This window comes from Numida meleagris, chromosome 7 (genome assembly GCF_002078875.1).
Source record: "Numida meleagris isolate 19003 breed g44 Domestic line chromosome 7, NumMel1.0, whole genome shotgun sequence".
In the NCBI taxonomy this organism is placed as follows: domain Eukaryota; kingdom Metazoa; phylum Chordata; class Aves; order Galliformes; family Numididae; genus Numida; species Numida meleagris.
Window position 1 is genome coordinate 7,913,430 of NC_034415.1, and position 15,714 is coordinate 7,929,143.

General features: G+C 41.0%; 1 protein-coding gene across 13 annotated transcripts in view; it reads left to right on the forward strand.

The window, feature by feature from the left end:
- RC3H1 (ring finger and CCCH-type domains 1) overlaps nt 1-15,714 on the forward strand; it is a 59,969-nt gene that overhangs the window by 29,442 nt on the left and 14,813 nt on the right. For 12 of the 13 annotated variants that reach the window (XM_021404037.1, XM_021404039.1, XM_021404044.1 and 9 more), the window contains exons 4-14: nt 533-772; nt 1,834-2,009; nt 2,865-3,065; nt 4,264-4,396; nt 6,471-6,589; nt 7,919-8,031; nt 11,199-11,480; nt 11,781-11,998; nt 13,522-13,895; nt 14,276-14,407; nt 15,026-15,178. In XM_021404037.1, coding sequence (XP_021259712.1) covers nt 533-772; nt 1,834-2,009; nt 2,865-3,065; nt 4,264-4,396; nt 6,471-6,589; nt 7,919-8,031; nt 11,199-11,480; nt 11,781-11,998; nt 13,522-13,895; nt 14,276-14,407; nt 15,026-15,178 — 2,141 coding nt within the window. The remainder of the gene's footprint in view (nt 1-532; nt 773-1,833; nt 2,010-2,864; nt 3,066-4,263; nt 4,397-6,470; nt 6,590-7,918; nt 8,032-11,198; nt 11,481-11,780; nt 11,999-13,521; nt 13,896-14,275; nt 14,408-15,025; nt 15,179-15,714) is intronic. The other variant, XM_021404040.1, reaches the window with a different exon arrangement.

Here is a 15,714-nt window from a genome sequence, read left to right on the forward strand (position 1 = left end):
CTAACACAGCAAAACAGAACTGAGTTCAAGAGTTGTGTATTTTATCTGCGTTACTTACGGTGAACTTAGAAAATCTGTCACTCCTTCCTAGATGTAGAAGCTAATGAAGCACATACAGGTAAGAAACTGATGTCTGAAAGCAGATGGTCAAAGGAGGCAGCGATCCCTGCAGCCTGTGAATAAGGGAAGGACTGCAGTATGATTTTACCCTTGAGGAGACACCTGGGAATCCATAGCAGAAGGCTCAGGACAGACTTCCAGTATGGGGAGAGAATTCCTTAGAGGCTGCACCATCACAATCAATGACAAGACATGAATCTGTGGGAAGGCTGACTGCAGAGCACTGTTACCTTGTAATGCTGTGTGAAACTGACAAAAACAAACTTGCACACCTTCTCTGTAGTGTTCTAATTTAAAAAGTCAACATCAAGAGAACTAGTTTTGTGTTCCTCCAGCACAGTAGTTGAAGACTGGCGCAAGAAGAGGAGATAAGAGGTAGTTTATTCTTTTTCTGCTTCATTTTATTTTGAAGGTGTGGGTCTGAACAGTACTACTCAGAGTGTCCTGAGTCGTCCTATGCAAAGGAAACTTGTGACACTGGTTCACTGCCAGCTAGTGGAGGAAGAAGGACGGATCAGAGCCATGCGTGCGGCACGGTCGCTTGGGGAAAGAACAGTCACAGAGCTCATTCTTCAGCATCAAAATCCCCAGCAGCTCTCTTCCAACCTCTGGGCTGCAGTGAGAGCCAGAGGGTGCCAGTTCCTCGGACCGGGTAGGTAACATTGCTTTTAATAGCTCTTTATTCTAGAAGCAGTTCAGAATTGAGGAGGATTGAGAAATGGGCATCCTTGTGACTGAAATTGTGAGGGATTTTTTTTTTTTTCTTTTAGGCTGTGGCCTGTTTTCTTAGTTGTAGGTCTTCAGAATGAATGATGTATCTATTGGGCTGCTGTCCTGGGCTCTCTCACCTTTTTAGTGCTTTTGCACGTCTTCCATAAAATTCAGAATAATCTGTGCTCTTTTGTTCTTGTGCTATGATAAAATAGGAAGTAGTCACTCCTGCTATCCTTTGGAGAAGCAGGACCTTTCTAGAAACAGGAAGGCAGTGACTAGACGTGTCTTCTTTTCCTGCTCTAGGGAAATAAGCATACAAAACAGCTATAGGGAGAGATCTAGTACCTGCAGGTGTGCGTGTATACATGTCTTTTTGAAAGTTAGGTACTTAGAAATCTGAGGTTTTTTCCATGCAGCACTAAAATGATTTTGCTAAAAATAAATTAATCAGTATGAAGGCTGCTTACTTGAACATGTAGAGTTCACTTCCTGAGTACCAACTAAAAAGAATTCGTTGAAAGAGAAGCCAGCCTCTTAATATAGAAGCTTTTTACCACTGGCACAAATGGAAGACTAACTTTGGGATGGTAACTTTTGCTCCACTGCAAGGAACACAGAGGCTAATTTGCTAGCAAAATATGTAGATATGTAGCTGTACAGTTCCTAGTTTGTTTATGTGGGCACTAATTGCTCTTTCACCTGCATGGGAACCAGCTTTGCCATTCTTCAGCCTGCCAGCATTCTATGCTGGGAAAGATGGGAGTATAGTAAGTACACTTGGAAAACTTGTACTAAAAAATGATCAAGATAGACATAGACAGGAATGAAGAAATCTTCCTGTCATCTGATACCTTAAACTCTGGGAATCTGGAGTTTGTCTGTGTGACTGGTACCTAGTCTTTTACCCTTACTTGTGGGAAATATGAAACAGTGCAGAGACCTTCTTTGGTTTTCTCTCACTTTTTTTTTTTTGTATTTTCTTTCACTATTTCCCCACAGCTATGCAAGAAGAGGCTTTAAAGCTGGTTCTGCTGGCTCTGGAAGATGGATCTGCTTTGTCACGAAAGGTCTTGGTTCTCTTTGTGGTTCAGAGGCTGGAGCCACGATTTCCTCAGGCTTCTAAAACTAGCATTGGGCATGTTGTCCAGCTTCTTTACAGAGCCTCATGCTTCAAGGTATGAAGAAAATTCTGCTCAGAGATTTCATAATGCAGGAAAATGTTTCTTCGTGTAACAAAAAGATCCCTCAACGTAAAATTCATTTTAGCACGCATTCACTGTGTCTGAAAAGATTTTTTTCATTTTTCATTCTCCTGTACCATTAAATGAGTCTAAAAATGGTTACAGAAAAAATTTCTATCAAGTCCCACATGTGTTTAGAGTTGCTCCTACATCTGTGATGGCAGCGTGGGCTGAAATTGCAATTTTAAGCTGTAAATCTTAAGTCTGGCCTCTGTCCAGGTTTAATGGATGCACCATGACTAAACCTGTATGTAAGTCAGTGTAACTTATCTCCTTGGAAGAGGCCTAAAGCTGGAAAATTGCCAGTTCTGTTAATTGAGTGGTGATGTCCTTAGAAATAAAGAAATATGAGGCACTGGAATATGGGAGTTGCCCTAAGGAGAACTAAAGCTGTGTTTGGTGGTTCATGCTATTTAAACGCCCATTCCTACATGCTAAATGTCTTTCAGTCTTGTTAAATGAGGAGAAGAAAATGCTTTGTTGCTGGTAATTGTATTCTAAATCAAACCAAAAACTGCAGTGCACATAAAATACCTAGATTGGAGAAATGAAGTGTACGTGCTGTGACGTCACTGACAAAGTGTGGCACTGCAACTAGTAATATCTGGGTCAGATTCTGAGTGAGTTACATTTGGTATCCACTTCATAGTGATTGCAGTTGATGAAGAGTGCCTGTTATTTTAGTAGGCACCAACAGCAGTTTTCACCGCTGGCTAAAAGTTTCTCTCGCCTTGTACTTTACATCACCTTATCCTGCTTAATTGTATCTGGCTTGTTTTTCCCTGCTAGGTGACAAAACGTGATGAAGATTCCTCCCTGATGCAACTGAAGGAGGAATTTCGTACTTACGAAGCTCTGAGAAGGGAACACGATTCCCAAATTGTTCAAATTGCCATGGAAGCAGGTTTACGCATTGCACCGGATCAGTGGTCCTCGCTGTTATATGGAGACCAGTCTCACAAATCCCACATGCAGAGTATCATTGACAAGGTAAAGCCACCTAAAATCAGCCCACTTTATCTTGTTGGCAGCTGTCGTAGATTTATGTGCTTGTAACTTGAATACTTGGATTTGCACGTTGTACCCGGGTGTACTCACCTTACTCGTTAATCATTTGCCCTATTATTATAAAACCTGTTACGGCTTGAATCATTGTAATATATGTTTGTAATCTAGTGAATCTTGCTCCTTTCTGTCATCTTGCCATCTCTTTCTTCTTTACCTCTTTCAACAGATGAAAAACCACAGAGGTTAGCTGCATGATTGGCATGTGTCCTTTCTAAACACCCGATAACTGCCAACACAGAAAAAGAAGCTAATGGTTTGTGCTTTCAGGCAGGGAACTAGTCATTAAATTGAAAGAAAATCAGTTGTTTACTCTGTACTTGAATGAAGAAAGAGAGGATGAAACGTGTTTCTTAAATAAAATGATTTCACCTCTGGAAACGCCCAGATCATTTTTTGTTCAGAGTGAACACAGGGCAAATGTTCCCTCCAAATGTTTAAATCAGGGGATTCCCCCTAAATATTAGATCAGACAGCTCATAAAATTGCCTAAATTAGGTGGGAAGAACTGAGCCGTAACGTCTTGGTGAATGGTTCTAAAAGCTGTGAAACAGTTGCTTTGGGTGCCATTCAGGAGCATTGGCTTCAGGAACTGCTATGTATTATTATTCATGTACTTGCCCACATTTTCAGATGTCCTGCCAGACATCTCCTGTAGGTTCTAGGTAGAGTTATGGGATTTATAAATGCTAAAATGTGGGATGTTATTAATCTTTTTCCTGCTTCCACCGTGCTCTTTCCTGACTGCTGTACTCACGATGCAATCTTGTTGGTTCAGAGGTTGGAGATAGCAGACTCCTCTGATATCTTCTATAAATTATCTTTAATATCTGCATTTCTTTCTGGGTACCAGCACAGCACAGAAGTGGCCACAGGTACATTGCTAGAAGTAATGCCAGCCTATTTTGTTTCTTTAGGGCTATATTTTAACCTGCCGTATCAAAGAAGGGGTGTGTTCATAACACTGTAGGAAGAGTTTAATACGAGGTGATGAAATCAGTTTGTATGGGGAGAAAAAGGTGGTCCAGTTTTGTGGGGCAGCTCTCTGGCCTTGTGGAGCGACCATCAGAAACCCCGAGGATTGCTTTGCCAGTAGAAAGTTAATTATTATAATTTTTTTAAGTTGCAGACCCCAGCCTCGTTTGCACAGAGTGTTCAGGAATTAACTATTGCTCTTCAGAGGACTGGAGATCCAGCTAACCTGAATCGCCTTCGACCTCACCTTGAGCTCCTGGCAAATATTGATCCCAGCCCAGGTAAGCGGAGATACTTTGCAGGGCTGGAGGGTGGGGGGCCAAAGGGAATCACGAGCTCTGGTTTAGCAAGAGGAGCCTTAAGAGTGCTAAGGGATAAAACACTATTCCTCAAGTAGAAGGAAACATTGTCTGTAACTGTAATTTAAGATTTTTGAGTGGTATTCATAACCAACCTCAGACCAGCAGTGATCTCTGTGAAAAATCAACCATTATGAAGCTAACGAAAAGAATGGCAGGAATAGTCTTACTACTTCTCTGAAGGCAGCTTCCTTGTTTGACAGCACTGGGTGAGCGCAGATGAGGATTTTGAATACATACAATCTTGTGAGGTTACACAGTGTGTACTTCATCTTAGGCAATGCTAACTGGAGGGACTGACAGGAGTCTTAGTTTTCTCCTTTTCCCTGTTTAGTGCACGTGCTGCTGTTGGAAACCAGACTTGTCCAGGGACAGGAGGATTAGTAGAAACCACTAATGCAGCGCCTTGGTTCTCACGGAGTTATTTTTATATCTCCACTTCTTTACAAATGATTTATTTACGAACCAGTGGGAGTCCTTAAGGAAAGCAGTTATCAGATTAAGGACTTCCATTCATTTCCTATCTAAAAGTTGTGTCTCTCTTCCGTTACTCCAAAAATTATTTTTGATCCAAGCTCTCTGGACTGCAGACATTGCACTCAGAAGACACTCCTGAAGGAATCTTAAAACCATAGGGCACCTCCCATGTGAACAATTTCAGACATCAAAGTAAAATTTTGATAGATAGAAGCTTGGCAAGAATCCGTCTTAATGAGACAGATTAGTTATCTTAAGGAATTTGTAGTTCTGCAAAAGTGTGAATGACAGTCTGGACAGGGGCAATCAGCTGAAAAGAGCAAAACTGGGAAATTAAGATGTTGACAGAGAAGAGAGTGATGAAAGATGTTGGAAAAGTCAGCAGCGGGAACAGAAGAGTGTGCTGAAATTGAAGCTTTATTTTATACCTGTTAATATTTTTAAATCAAGACTAGTGTGAAGAACATGAATGCCTAAACTGACATCAGGAGACAAAAAGTTGTAGTTGGTTTGGTTTTTTTAAGCCAAAAAACATACCTTTCAAATGAGTACCAGTTGTACGTGGCAGTTAAAAGCAAAACATTGCTTTCTTCTTAAATCCTTTATGTTGTAACTAGTCAGAGACAAAACTCTGTGCTGGCAATTTGTTAGCCTGACTAGTGTGGTGAGTGGAGTCACTGATAGCCTGACTGGAAATTTCAGTAGGTGAACCTGATCTTGAAGTTGTTTCTCTGCTGTGCTGTTGAGCTGCTTCCCTGCTATATTCTGTAGGTACACTGATGTTCTTTGGGAATGAAGTGCTTGTGAGCAGAACAGAGCATAATTGCATTAAGGATCTTGAAAGGCACTTAGTGAGGCACTTTGAGGTGCAGTGTATGACAGCAGAGCACGTCAGCACACAGTGCAGTGTCGTCTGTTGGAACAGGTTGAAGGGTTGGACAAGTCCATTAGTCAGCTAGAAAGGGCAAATGCCCCTGTAGGACTGAGGTTGCAGTTTATTCACACTGCTGCGTGGTAGATGGTCTGATGCACAGATCTGCTTTGTGTCCCATGTTTTTGCATATGGGACACAACAGCTTTGTTTGCTGTTCAGTAACTGACTGTGTGATCTAGGCCATTGATAATGGCATTTGTACAGAATGATTTTGCCTAAGGGAATCTGAGTGTGAAGTGGGATTTTGATTTTCCATTGCACGCAGAGTTTGTACAAGGCATTTTCTCTGGAGTTGTGTGGGGTATGAAATCTCTTGTAAAAGGAGATAATTGATGTGACAGTAGTAGGCTTGCAGTCTGATTTGTTATTTTGTGTGGTTCAACTTGAGTCTATAGGTAGCTTTATTCTTTAAATGGTACATACCTCTGAAGTAAGAGGCTTAATTCTTTTTTATTCAATGACCTTTGCTTCTGATAGCACTTGATAACGAAAATTTTTTTTGATGATGGTTTCTTAATACCAGGTTTTGGAAATCCTTCTGACTTTTTCTTCCTTACTGTATTCTGTTTCCTTTTAATACTGTAGATGCTCCACCTCCAACGTGGGAACAACTGGAAAACGGGCTGGTTGCTGTAAGGACTGTGGTTCACGGCTTAGTTGATTATATCCAGAATCACAGCAAGAAAGGAACGGATCAGCAACAGGTAAAAGCCAGATCATTTAAGAAGAGCTTACTCCTGAATTTTAGTTGGCTCTGTGTAATAGTAGAGGTTTACTAATGTCACCTGGAGAGATTTGATTTCCCAAGGAGTATGTTGAGAATGTTGCCGCTCTTTCATATTTACATATTTTAAAAAAAAACCCTGCATGAATTTGGATTTTTGTTTGTTTCAGAAATTGATGTTGCCAAACACAGGTATGAGATGAGCTAATACATATCTTACCACGTGTTTCTTTGATCTCATTTTGTTGTTCAGCTAAGCTAATTTAAATGCTAGCTGCCACTGAGAGACGGAGCTGCTTGCCATACATTCCCACTCTCTCTGCATTGGCACTCTGCCACCTGGAGAGCTGGTTCAGGGAGCTGAACTGGTGTGGGGGGGAAAAAAAGGACCACAAAATCAGACTGAATTATTTCAGCTCTTTTACCTTTTTGTGTTCACTGAGGAAAAGCAGTATAAATGCACACGTGGAAATCAGGGTGCAAAAAAAGTGAGGGGTTCTGCTCTTTTGAGAGTGTCACCTGAACCTGGGACACGCTCGTAAGGGAATGCAGAACTCCAAGTGGGGAAGGGAACAGCTGCTGAGTTGGGCTGAGTCAGCATGTCTTGTCTAAATCCCTTTTCACTGTAGTAGATAGCAGAAAACAAACACAACAAGCAGAAAAAAAAAACAGAAAAAAAAAACAGTTTCCAAATGACTTCTTACAGATTTGTATCTTCTGCCTGGGTTTCTTGGAAAGCAAGAATTCATTTTTACAGTCCTTTTCCTTGCTGGGAAGTCTGATATGGTGTTTTTCTGCCGTCAACCGATTTAGTTTTGCCATAAAACCAGTAGGAACTTGGTATCTTTGAGACCACCTCTGGCCTTCTGTCAAAATGTATTTAGTGAGACTGGGAAATGGGCAGAGAGACAGATGGTGAGATTGCAGCCAGTCATTGTTTATTTGGAAACTAAACCAGCAAGAATTCAGAAGGCAGCCCAAATCTTGGTGACCTGTGGAGGAGTAATATTATATCCCCAACTATTCTTTCAGTTTTGTCCAGAAACATACGTGCCAATGAAGCTCCAGTAAGGAATAAGAAAGTTTTAAAAGCCTGATAATGGCTCAGTTGACAAAGGTTATTTTCCTTAATCTCTTGAACAAACGTGGATGCTGCTCCAGTCACATCATGTTAGGTACTCTTGGAATGCTTAAATTGGAAGGGAGACTCAACAGTTATGCCTCAGTCTTTTAGTAAGAGAATACATTCTGTTATTGGTTAAGTGCACTTATATTCACACATCTTACTTGTGTTTTTTAACCTTGCCAGCCTCCTCAGCACAGCAAATACAAGACATACATGTGCCGAGACATGAAGCAGAGAGGAGGATGCCCCCGAGGGGCTAGCTGCACCTTTGCACATTCACAAGAGGAGCTAGAGAAGTAAGTGTACAGATCAGTCCAATATTTGCTTCACCTTATACTTAGTTCCTTATCGTATCTAGGAGTGGGGAGAGGAAGCATAACTTGTCTGCTACGCTAGTGAGAAATAACATGAAAATTTTACAGCAGTTATCTGTGAAGTTTTGGAGCCGTTCATTTTTAAATACAGAATGTTTTGCTTCGTTCAGTAACAGCACGGCTCTGAAATTTTTATATTTGCACAAGAAGCATTACTTGAGATTTTGGGGATAAGCACTGCATTTATTTTAATTTTTTAATTACTTCTGTAGTGTGGATAAATACGCTTCTAGATTGCATCCGTTGTGGTTATTTCTTCACGTGTGTTTCTCAACCTGGCTTTATAGTTGCGTGTGAGAGGTAGGCTGATGCTGGCACGTTCCCAGATCTAGAGTTCTGTTGTTCTTCTGTGCTGCTTTTGCTATTCAGAAAGCTACAAACCACAGTGCCACACGTTTTCTTTCTTCATCAGTTATCCTGTACAGTTTGGCTGGTTGCATGTGTAATAGCCTGGAGGGGGTTGAAGTTATTGCTGAAGAGTAACAAAATGTTGAGCTTAGAAAGTTGGCAGTAAATAAGCTAAATGAATTACAGATTTAGACAGGTTATCTGAGAGCAAGCTGCTCTTTTTTGAAGGTTATTTATGGTTTTTCTTTTTTTGAGAAAAAAAAAAAAAAAAGATGTATTAAGAGTTGAAAGAAAAAAGTGTATGCAACTTGACCTCTGGTTTGGGGGCTAAAATTACTCAGTTTCAAAGCAAAATGCTTGTTTTCTGCAATCAGGAGACAGCTCCAGAGATCTGGAAATGATATCCAGACTGCTTTTTCTTTAAAAATCTAAAACTTCACGTATTGATACAGCAGTTCATTAGCTATGCAGCAGGCAATGTGTGGGCAAAAAGAAATAAGAGGAGAGCACGTGGTGTTAGAATGACAAAGGCGGTTTTTCAAGCTAACAGAGAATGGGACTTTGGTACTTTTTTTGCAGAAACAATTGGATTTTTTCCCCTTCTGTCACAGTATTAAGAAAATGGAGATGGGTAGTACTGTTTTGGCTGATTAACAAGGGTGGTGAGTCAGTGTTAGCACCTCCAAACTAGTTGTGTATATCAAGGACAGTTTGTCAGGTTTGCAGGTGGAGGAGGCCTGTTTTACCCAGACTGGATTGTTTGCTTTAGTGATAATGTCGTCCTGGGGCGAGTGAGGTGAACGCTCTGTGTCAGTTGCAGCAGGTTTTGTAGGCAGTTGGAGGACTTTGAGTTCTGATTCCTCCTTGTGACTTTTATCTCTGCTTAATTCCTTTTAGTAGATACTGCATTAATTGCTCTCCTTTTAGAAATATTTAGTATCAATAATATGCACGGCAGAACGCCTGCAATAAACATTTTGGGGGAAGAAAATTGTTGCTACGTAATTCTTATATACCTACGTGTAGCTCTGATTTTGCAGGGAAGGTTTCTAGGGAAATACGTGATGATGAGATGAGTGAGCAGGGATTGCTAGCTGTCTTCCTCTTGCAAGTTATGTGCAGACCTTCAAAAGGTCAGGAGCTAGGAGGCACTGCACTTGTAAGAGACCCAATGTGTATCCAGAAGTTACTTGCAGGCAGAACGTGGTGTGCTGCTGCTCTGCAGGGAAGACTAGTTTGGCCTTGAGTGGGATGGCCGAGTAAAGCGATGCACTCAGTCTCAGGGGTTCACTTCAGCTCACCCCCATGTCTCCAGCTGGCAGGAAATGCCAGAATGATTTCTGAGCAGCATATGTTCAGAGAGCTGTAAACTGTCCTTCCCTACTCGGATGCTTGTAGTTTGTTAATATCTGTTTGGTTATTCCTTTTTAGTATGTTCTGAACGATACCTGCTGTCATTACCACGTAGCTTGGATTTGAAGTTTTACTGTGTGAGTGAAGTTTAACCCAGTCAGGAAGTGAAGAGTATTAGATAGTTGGGAGAGCAGCTAGAAGATGATCGATGCTTCTTCCACTGAACTCTTACAAATGAACAGCCCAGATCTATGTGGCAAGACAACACAGTTTTTCTGACTCTATTCTCAGTCACATCTTAAAATATATAGATATTTTTTTCCTACAGGCTACATTGCTGTTAAAACTGTGCATGTAGCTAAACCTTAAGAATATTCTGAAGATTGAGTAACAGTATAACTACCCATTTTTTACATTTTCTGCAACAAAGTGTATACTCTCCTAGTCTGTGCTGTCATCTCCTTTTGCTGGGAAGTTTTTGCTTCAGCCAACCCAACCCCTTTGAAGGCTTCCCACTTAGGAGGCAGTCGCTTGCTCTGTGAGCGCTCAGGCTAACAGATGTGCCCTCCCACTTGTGTTCTCAGATCTCAGCTAATGGCAGGAGGTTTAGTGGAGGACCTTCAACTCTGGAATTTGTTCTCTTTGTTAGTCCAATACCATCAATCTGCTGGTTGTTTTTTTGCCAGTGTTAAAAGGCTCTTGTTTGTTCAGACTTATCAGAAGCAGTTAGATTTTGACATTATACTGTGTTTAGAGGTTTTTATCTCTAAAATCACTTCATTTATCAAACCGTGCAAGTGGTACAAGCTGTATATTGCTGTAGTAACATAGATATATCGTGCTTTAAAAGATGATACAATTTGGCACTGAGGACTTAGGTTGGCTTATTGTTGGACAAATGGTGTAAAAGGGAATCTTGATAGTCTTCTATTATTCCTTTAGTTGTCTGCTGTTAGTTGACTCTCTAAATAAAGTAGACTTGAATAGTCTGTGATTCTTATTTTGAAGCTTCCATTATTACGGGTAGTATTGTATGTGGTGTTTGTTTTTTGGTTGGTTTTCTTCATTACAGTTGTAATGAGTGCATGTGCAGGAGGTAAGATTTCAGGTTTTCTGAGCTCTGGATACTTGGTGTGCTTGTCATGAAAAATCCACTCATAGTGTGACCGGTACTGGTTTGTTTGATTGAAATTGATATGAACGTGTCAAACTACAGTGAAATTCTAGTCTTTCAGGTATTAATAATAAATCTGTCAAGCCATTAGGAAATACAAATTAGAACTTGAAGCTTTGGGTAGCATCTGCGTTTGGGGAAAAAAAAAAAATCTTGACAATCCTTTCAGTATTTTGTTTCAGTTCTTTGACATGTACCTTCTTTTTTTTTGAAGATTTCGTAAAATGAACAAGCGTCTGGTTCCAAGAAGACCCCTGAGTGCCTCCCTGGGCCAGCTGAATGAGGTGGGCCTGCCTTCAGGAGCTATCCTCTCGGATGAAGGGGGAGTGGACTTGCCCAACAGGAAAACCTCTGCTCTGCCAAACGGAATTGTGTCAACAGGCAGCCCAGGGACACAGCTTATTCCTCGAGGGACTGAGTCCAATTATGAAACTGCTCTGAAGCCAGGGAAGATGGACCATCTGAGTAGCAGTGCCCCTGGATCCCCTCCTGAATTGTACGGGTCTTCCTAACTGTTGTTCAGAGTGTCATGTGTGTAAATATGCAGTAGAAACAAAGTAAACCCATTCTCTAGGAAAAAAAAAAAAAGAAAGCAGAACAGTTTTGTTGTTGTTTTGTTTTGTAGTGGTAGAGTGCAGTAGAAAACCATAGCTAAAAGTATAAATTGCTTTGCATCCCCGATGGCTTATATTTTAATTGGAGGAGGTGATGCAAGTCTTCAGAAGGTGGAGTGTACACAGAGTACCAGTGAACTGTATCATCTCCTAATGGGCAATGTCATCTTTCTACTTCTTAGGCTGGAATCTGTCCCCAAGAGCTCTATTTCTGCCTTACCAGTGAACCCTCATCCTGTGCCTGCTCGGGCACCAACAGATCTGCCATCAGTGTCTGTCACAAAGCAGTTGCAAATGGTACCTCGTGGGTCTCAGTTGTATAATACTCAGCAGGCAGATATCTTTTATCAAGATCATAGAGGAGCTGCCCCACCGTTTGAGCCAGCGCCCTACCAGCAAGGTAAGTTTGAGGCCAAGCTCTCTATCTTTTGATTTACATACCAATTTTATTCTTTCTTCCCATGCTGGTGTTTGTTTATGTTTTCAAGTTAGTTTTTTTGCATGCGTAGACTTCAGGCATTAATGTGGTTATGGTATAGTACAATGGAATTGATGTGTCAGGATGCTGTGCAGGTGTGCTTTAGTGTATAAATGCAGTTGGTGAGCTGCTTCCTACCAGACTTTTTACGTCTTGATTGAGGACTCTGTTTTCACATGCTTTGGAGGCTTTTGTCCATCTGCTGTAGTAAATCCTTTCTTTGTTTTTCCAAGCAGTTGGCCTGGTCAGGAAGTTAGCATGGTAACCCTCAATTCCATTTGATCCAGGGAAAATGGAAAGTAATGTTTAGGCAGCAGAAGGGTTTATTATTCTTGAGGGGTAAAATAAGTACTTTAATGTAAGGTGTATTAGTATTTCAGAAATGTGTGCTCATGCATATGAGGGGTAGAAACGAGTGAAATTAGAGAACAGCTGGGCACAAAAAAGAAAACAATGTTAAAAAAAAAAAGTGGAAATAAGGGGAAAAGACAAGTAAAGGGAATAACAGGAAAAGTTATGTGTAAAGAGACCAAATGGAGAAAGAAAATACCGAAGGATATTTACAGACCTATAGCTATATAAAGATGGGGAATTATTCTTGTCATGAAAGAAGAAATTGAAGAGAGAACTGAAATAAAGTGAAAGTAATGTGACAGAAGAAGATAGAACGTGACTAAAGGAAGTGGAAAGAAGAAGCTCTAGAAAGGAGTGGAGGAAAGCATTTTGGGGCATAGGAAGCTTATGTTTGATTTTTGCTTGCCAATGAAGATGTAAGTTATTCACAAAGTTTAATGTGCTCATAGTTAGTGGTGTGCACGTGTCCATATGCATTTTTAAATTATCCAGAAATCCCAGATGAATTACCTGAAACGTTCAGGTAACAGATGTGATTTTTAGAGGTCTTTGGTGGTTCACAGTACTGAAATATGCTTCTGCTTTTCAAGAGGCAGAACAAATACTCAGATAACTTTAAAAACCTCATCAATCCGTTTATGCAGGCAATGACTCTGATGTGTTGGGGCAAACTGAGTTTTAGTTGCACAGATAAAGGCATACAAATGATCTTCCTTTTGCTTTTAGCTCTTGTCTAGCTAGAAGCATTCATGTATATCTACAGAGGCATCCTAGTGAATTAATTCCAGTTTGTTTGCTGTGGAACCTGTGGTGGGCTCAGTCTTGCTACCTTTTCTCCAGCTACAGTAATCTTTACATCTTGCTGTCGCTTGTGCTTTGGCTTGACTCCTGCTTCTTCAGGATTTTCCGTGTTTAATTCTTGAGTAGAAATACTGGTTAGTCTAGACGGGGTGGCAAACAAATGTGAATTAATTTATACCACTGTTCATGATACTCGTAGATTGCAGTATTTGAACCAACTCCCTTTTATGAACGATTTCATAATTACTTCCTTGTATCTTGTTTGTCTTTTTCTTCTTGCCTAAATTCAGGAGTTTACTATCCTCAAACCATGTCTCGCTTTGTGCGACCTCCTCCGTCAGCTCCAGATCCTGGCCCACCTTATTTAGACCATTACTCACCCTACCTTCAGGATCGTGTGGTGAGCCCCCAGTACACGCAGCCGCAGCAATATCCTCCGATGGGACAACCCATATATCCACCGCACTACGACAGCCGTCGTGTATACCCCCCTGTCCAGCCATATCAGCGAGAGGAGATTGCCCGAGGAAGCCCCGTTCCCATTGAAATTTCACAGGCAGCAGTACCTTCCTACGTACCTGAATCCAGGGACAGATACCCACAAACAGAGGGTTATTGCCCAGTGGCTCCGCATCTCGGTCAGATCAGACCTTCGTGCCACCGGGTATGGTTTTCCTGTTGTGTTTTTGAAGTTGTTCCCGAGAGGAAATGTGTAAACTAGTTCAGAAATTGATTTTTTTTCTGCAGTAAGGTTGTGGTTTTTATGAGGAATTAAAAAAAAAACAAAAAACTGGGGAATTTGTCGAAGCTGATGGAAAACCAGAAGGCAGTTTATTATTGGCCAACTTGGCAATTGTAATGAGGTTAATGTGTAAAAAGCAGCCTGCTGTTTAGAGCTTGAAGAACACAAGTACCATAGTTTTCCGTTTCTTGCAGCATAGAGCTGCCATACCTTGCTTGGATAAAACAGCATTTTCTAAATTCCTAATTTTTAGAACGCTAATGCTTCAGAAGTTATGTAATGTATTTCTGTCTTAACTTCAGCCTCATCCCAGCCTGGATGAACTCCACCGACGAAGGAAGGAGATCATGGCGCAGTTAGAGGAGAGGAAGGTTATTTCTCCACCTCCTTTTGCACCTTCTCCAACCTTGCCTCATCCTTTTCATTCAGAAGAGGTACTCATATTTTTACTTACGAGTATGATTAGAAAATATTGTAGAGGTTTTTTTTTTGCATGTGCTGACAAGTGACAACAACAAGAAAATTAGAATAGTACTGTGCTGGAAAATGTTGAGAGAGAATCTTGTGCTGCAGGTGGAAGCCCTTGTAGTATGAGCTCCAGTATGGCTGGCTATTCTGTGATCTACCACTGCTGTGGGTGCAACCAAGAGAATTAGGTCAAGCCGTTATTAATTAAAGCAGTCAGACTTCACAGTCACTGAACTTGACTTCATTTATTCCCGACAAGTTTCAAATTACCAAACAGCTTGACAGAGATGTGGGACTTTTTTGTTTGTGTTTTTTAAACCAAGGTTAATATATCACTTTCATACTTAACAAGCGTATAGTCGGCACTGGAACTGTTACTAGGCAATCAGAATTTGATATGTTTTATGCTTGTTGTGGCCCACATCCAAATGGATCCCATTTAAAAATAAATGAATAAATCCTGATGGTGGTTTTCAAGGTCACTGCTGTTGAGCTAAGCAGTTGTAGCTGTTGAGCTAAGCAGTTGTAGCTGTGAAGCTGCATCTTCTCCTTACTGACAGAACCAGATCTTTGTTTTTGTACAGTACTTGGATGAAGACCTGAAGGTAGCTGGGAAATACAAAGGAAATGACTACAGCCAGTACTCTCCCTGGTCCTGTGACACCATCGGCTCCTACATTGGAACCAAAGATGCAAAACCCAAAGATGTTGTGGCAGCAAGGAGTGTGGAGATGGCGGTATGTGGGGATTAGGGGAACGCTGAAGGAAACCCAATGCTTCTCCAGGTTGGGAAGGACTCTTCATTTGCTCTCCAGGTTGATGGCAGTACTTGTGAAGGACTTTTAAGCTCAAAAGTGCATCACAGTCCAATAATGTATTTGCAAGTGAACAGAGTGCTCCGCTTTCGGGGTTATGAACAGTCCTGTGTCTGTGTGCTGTTTTTAAACTCTGGATATACATGCGAGCTAACCACTCTGCCATGGTTCTTTATGCTTACTTGAAATCTAAAAATGACTCTACAGGCAGCTTGTTCATTAGACATATCCGTCTGTTGCTTCCTTTGCTTTTCTCTGTAACAGGGAGATACCGTAACTTTGTGCAATCAGCTCCATTTATGGTGATTGTGACTGCTGCTAACAGTGGTATTAGATTCTATTAGAAAGATTTTCTGTGCTGTCGTGACCCCGAGAATGCTGTAAATTTGCTTGAAACTTTTCTAAAGAAGTGTAGTCATAACACTAGATTGATTGCTCTTGAGAACAATTTCTAACTC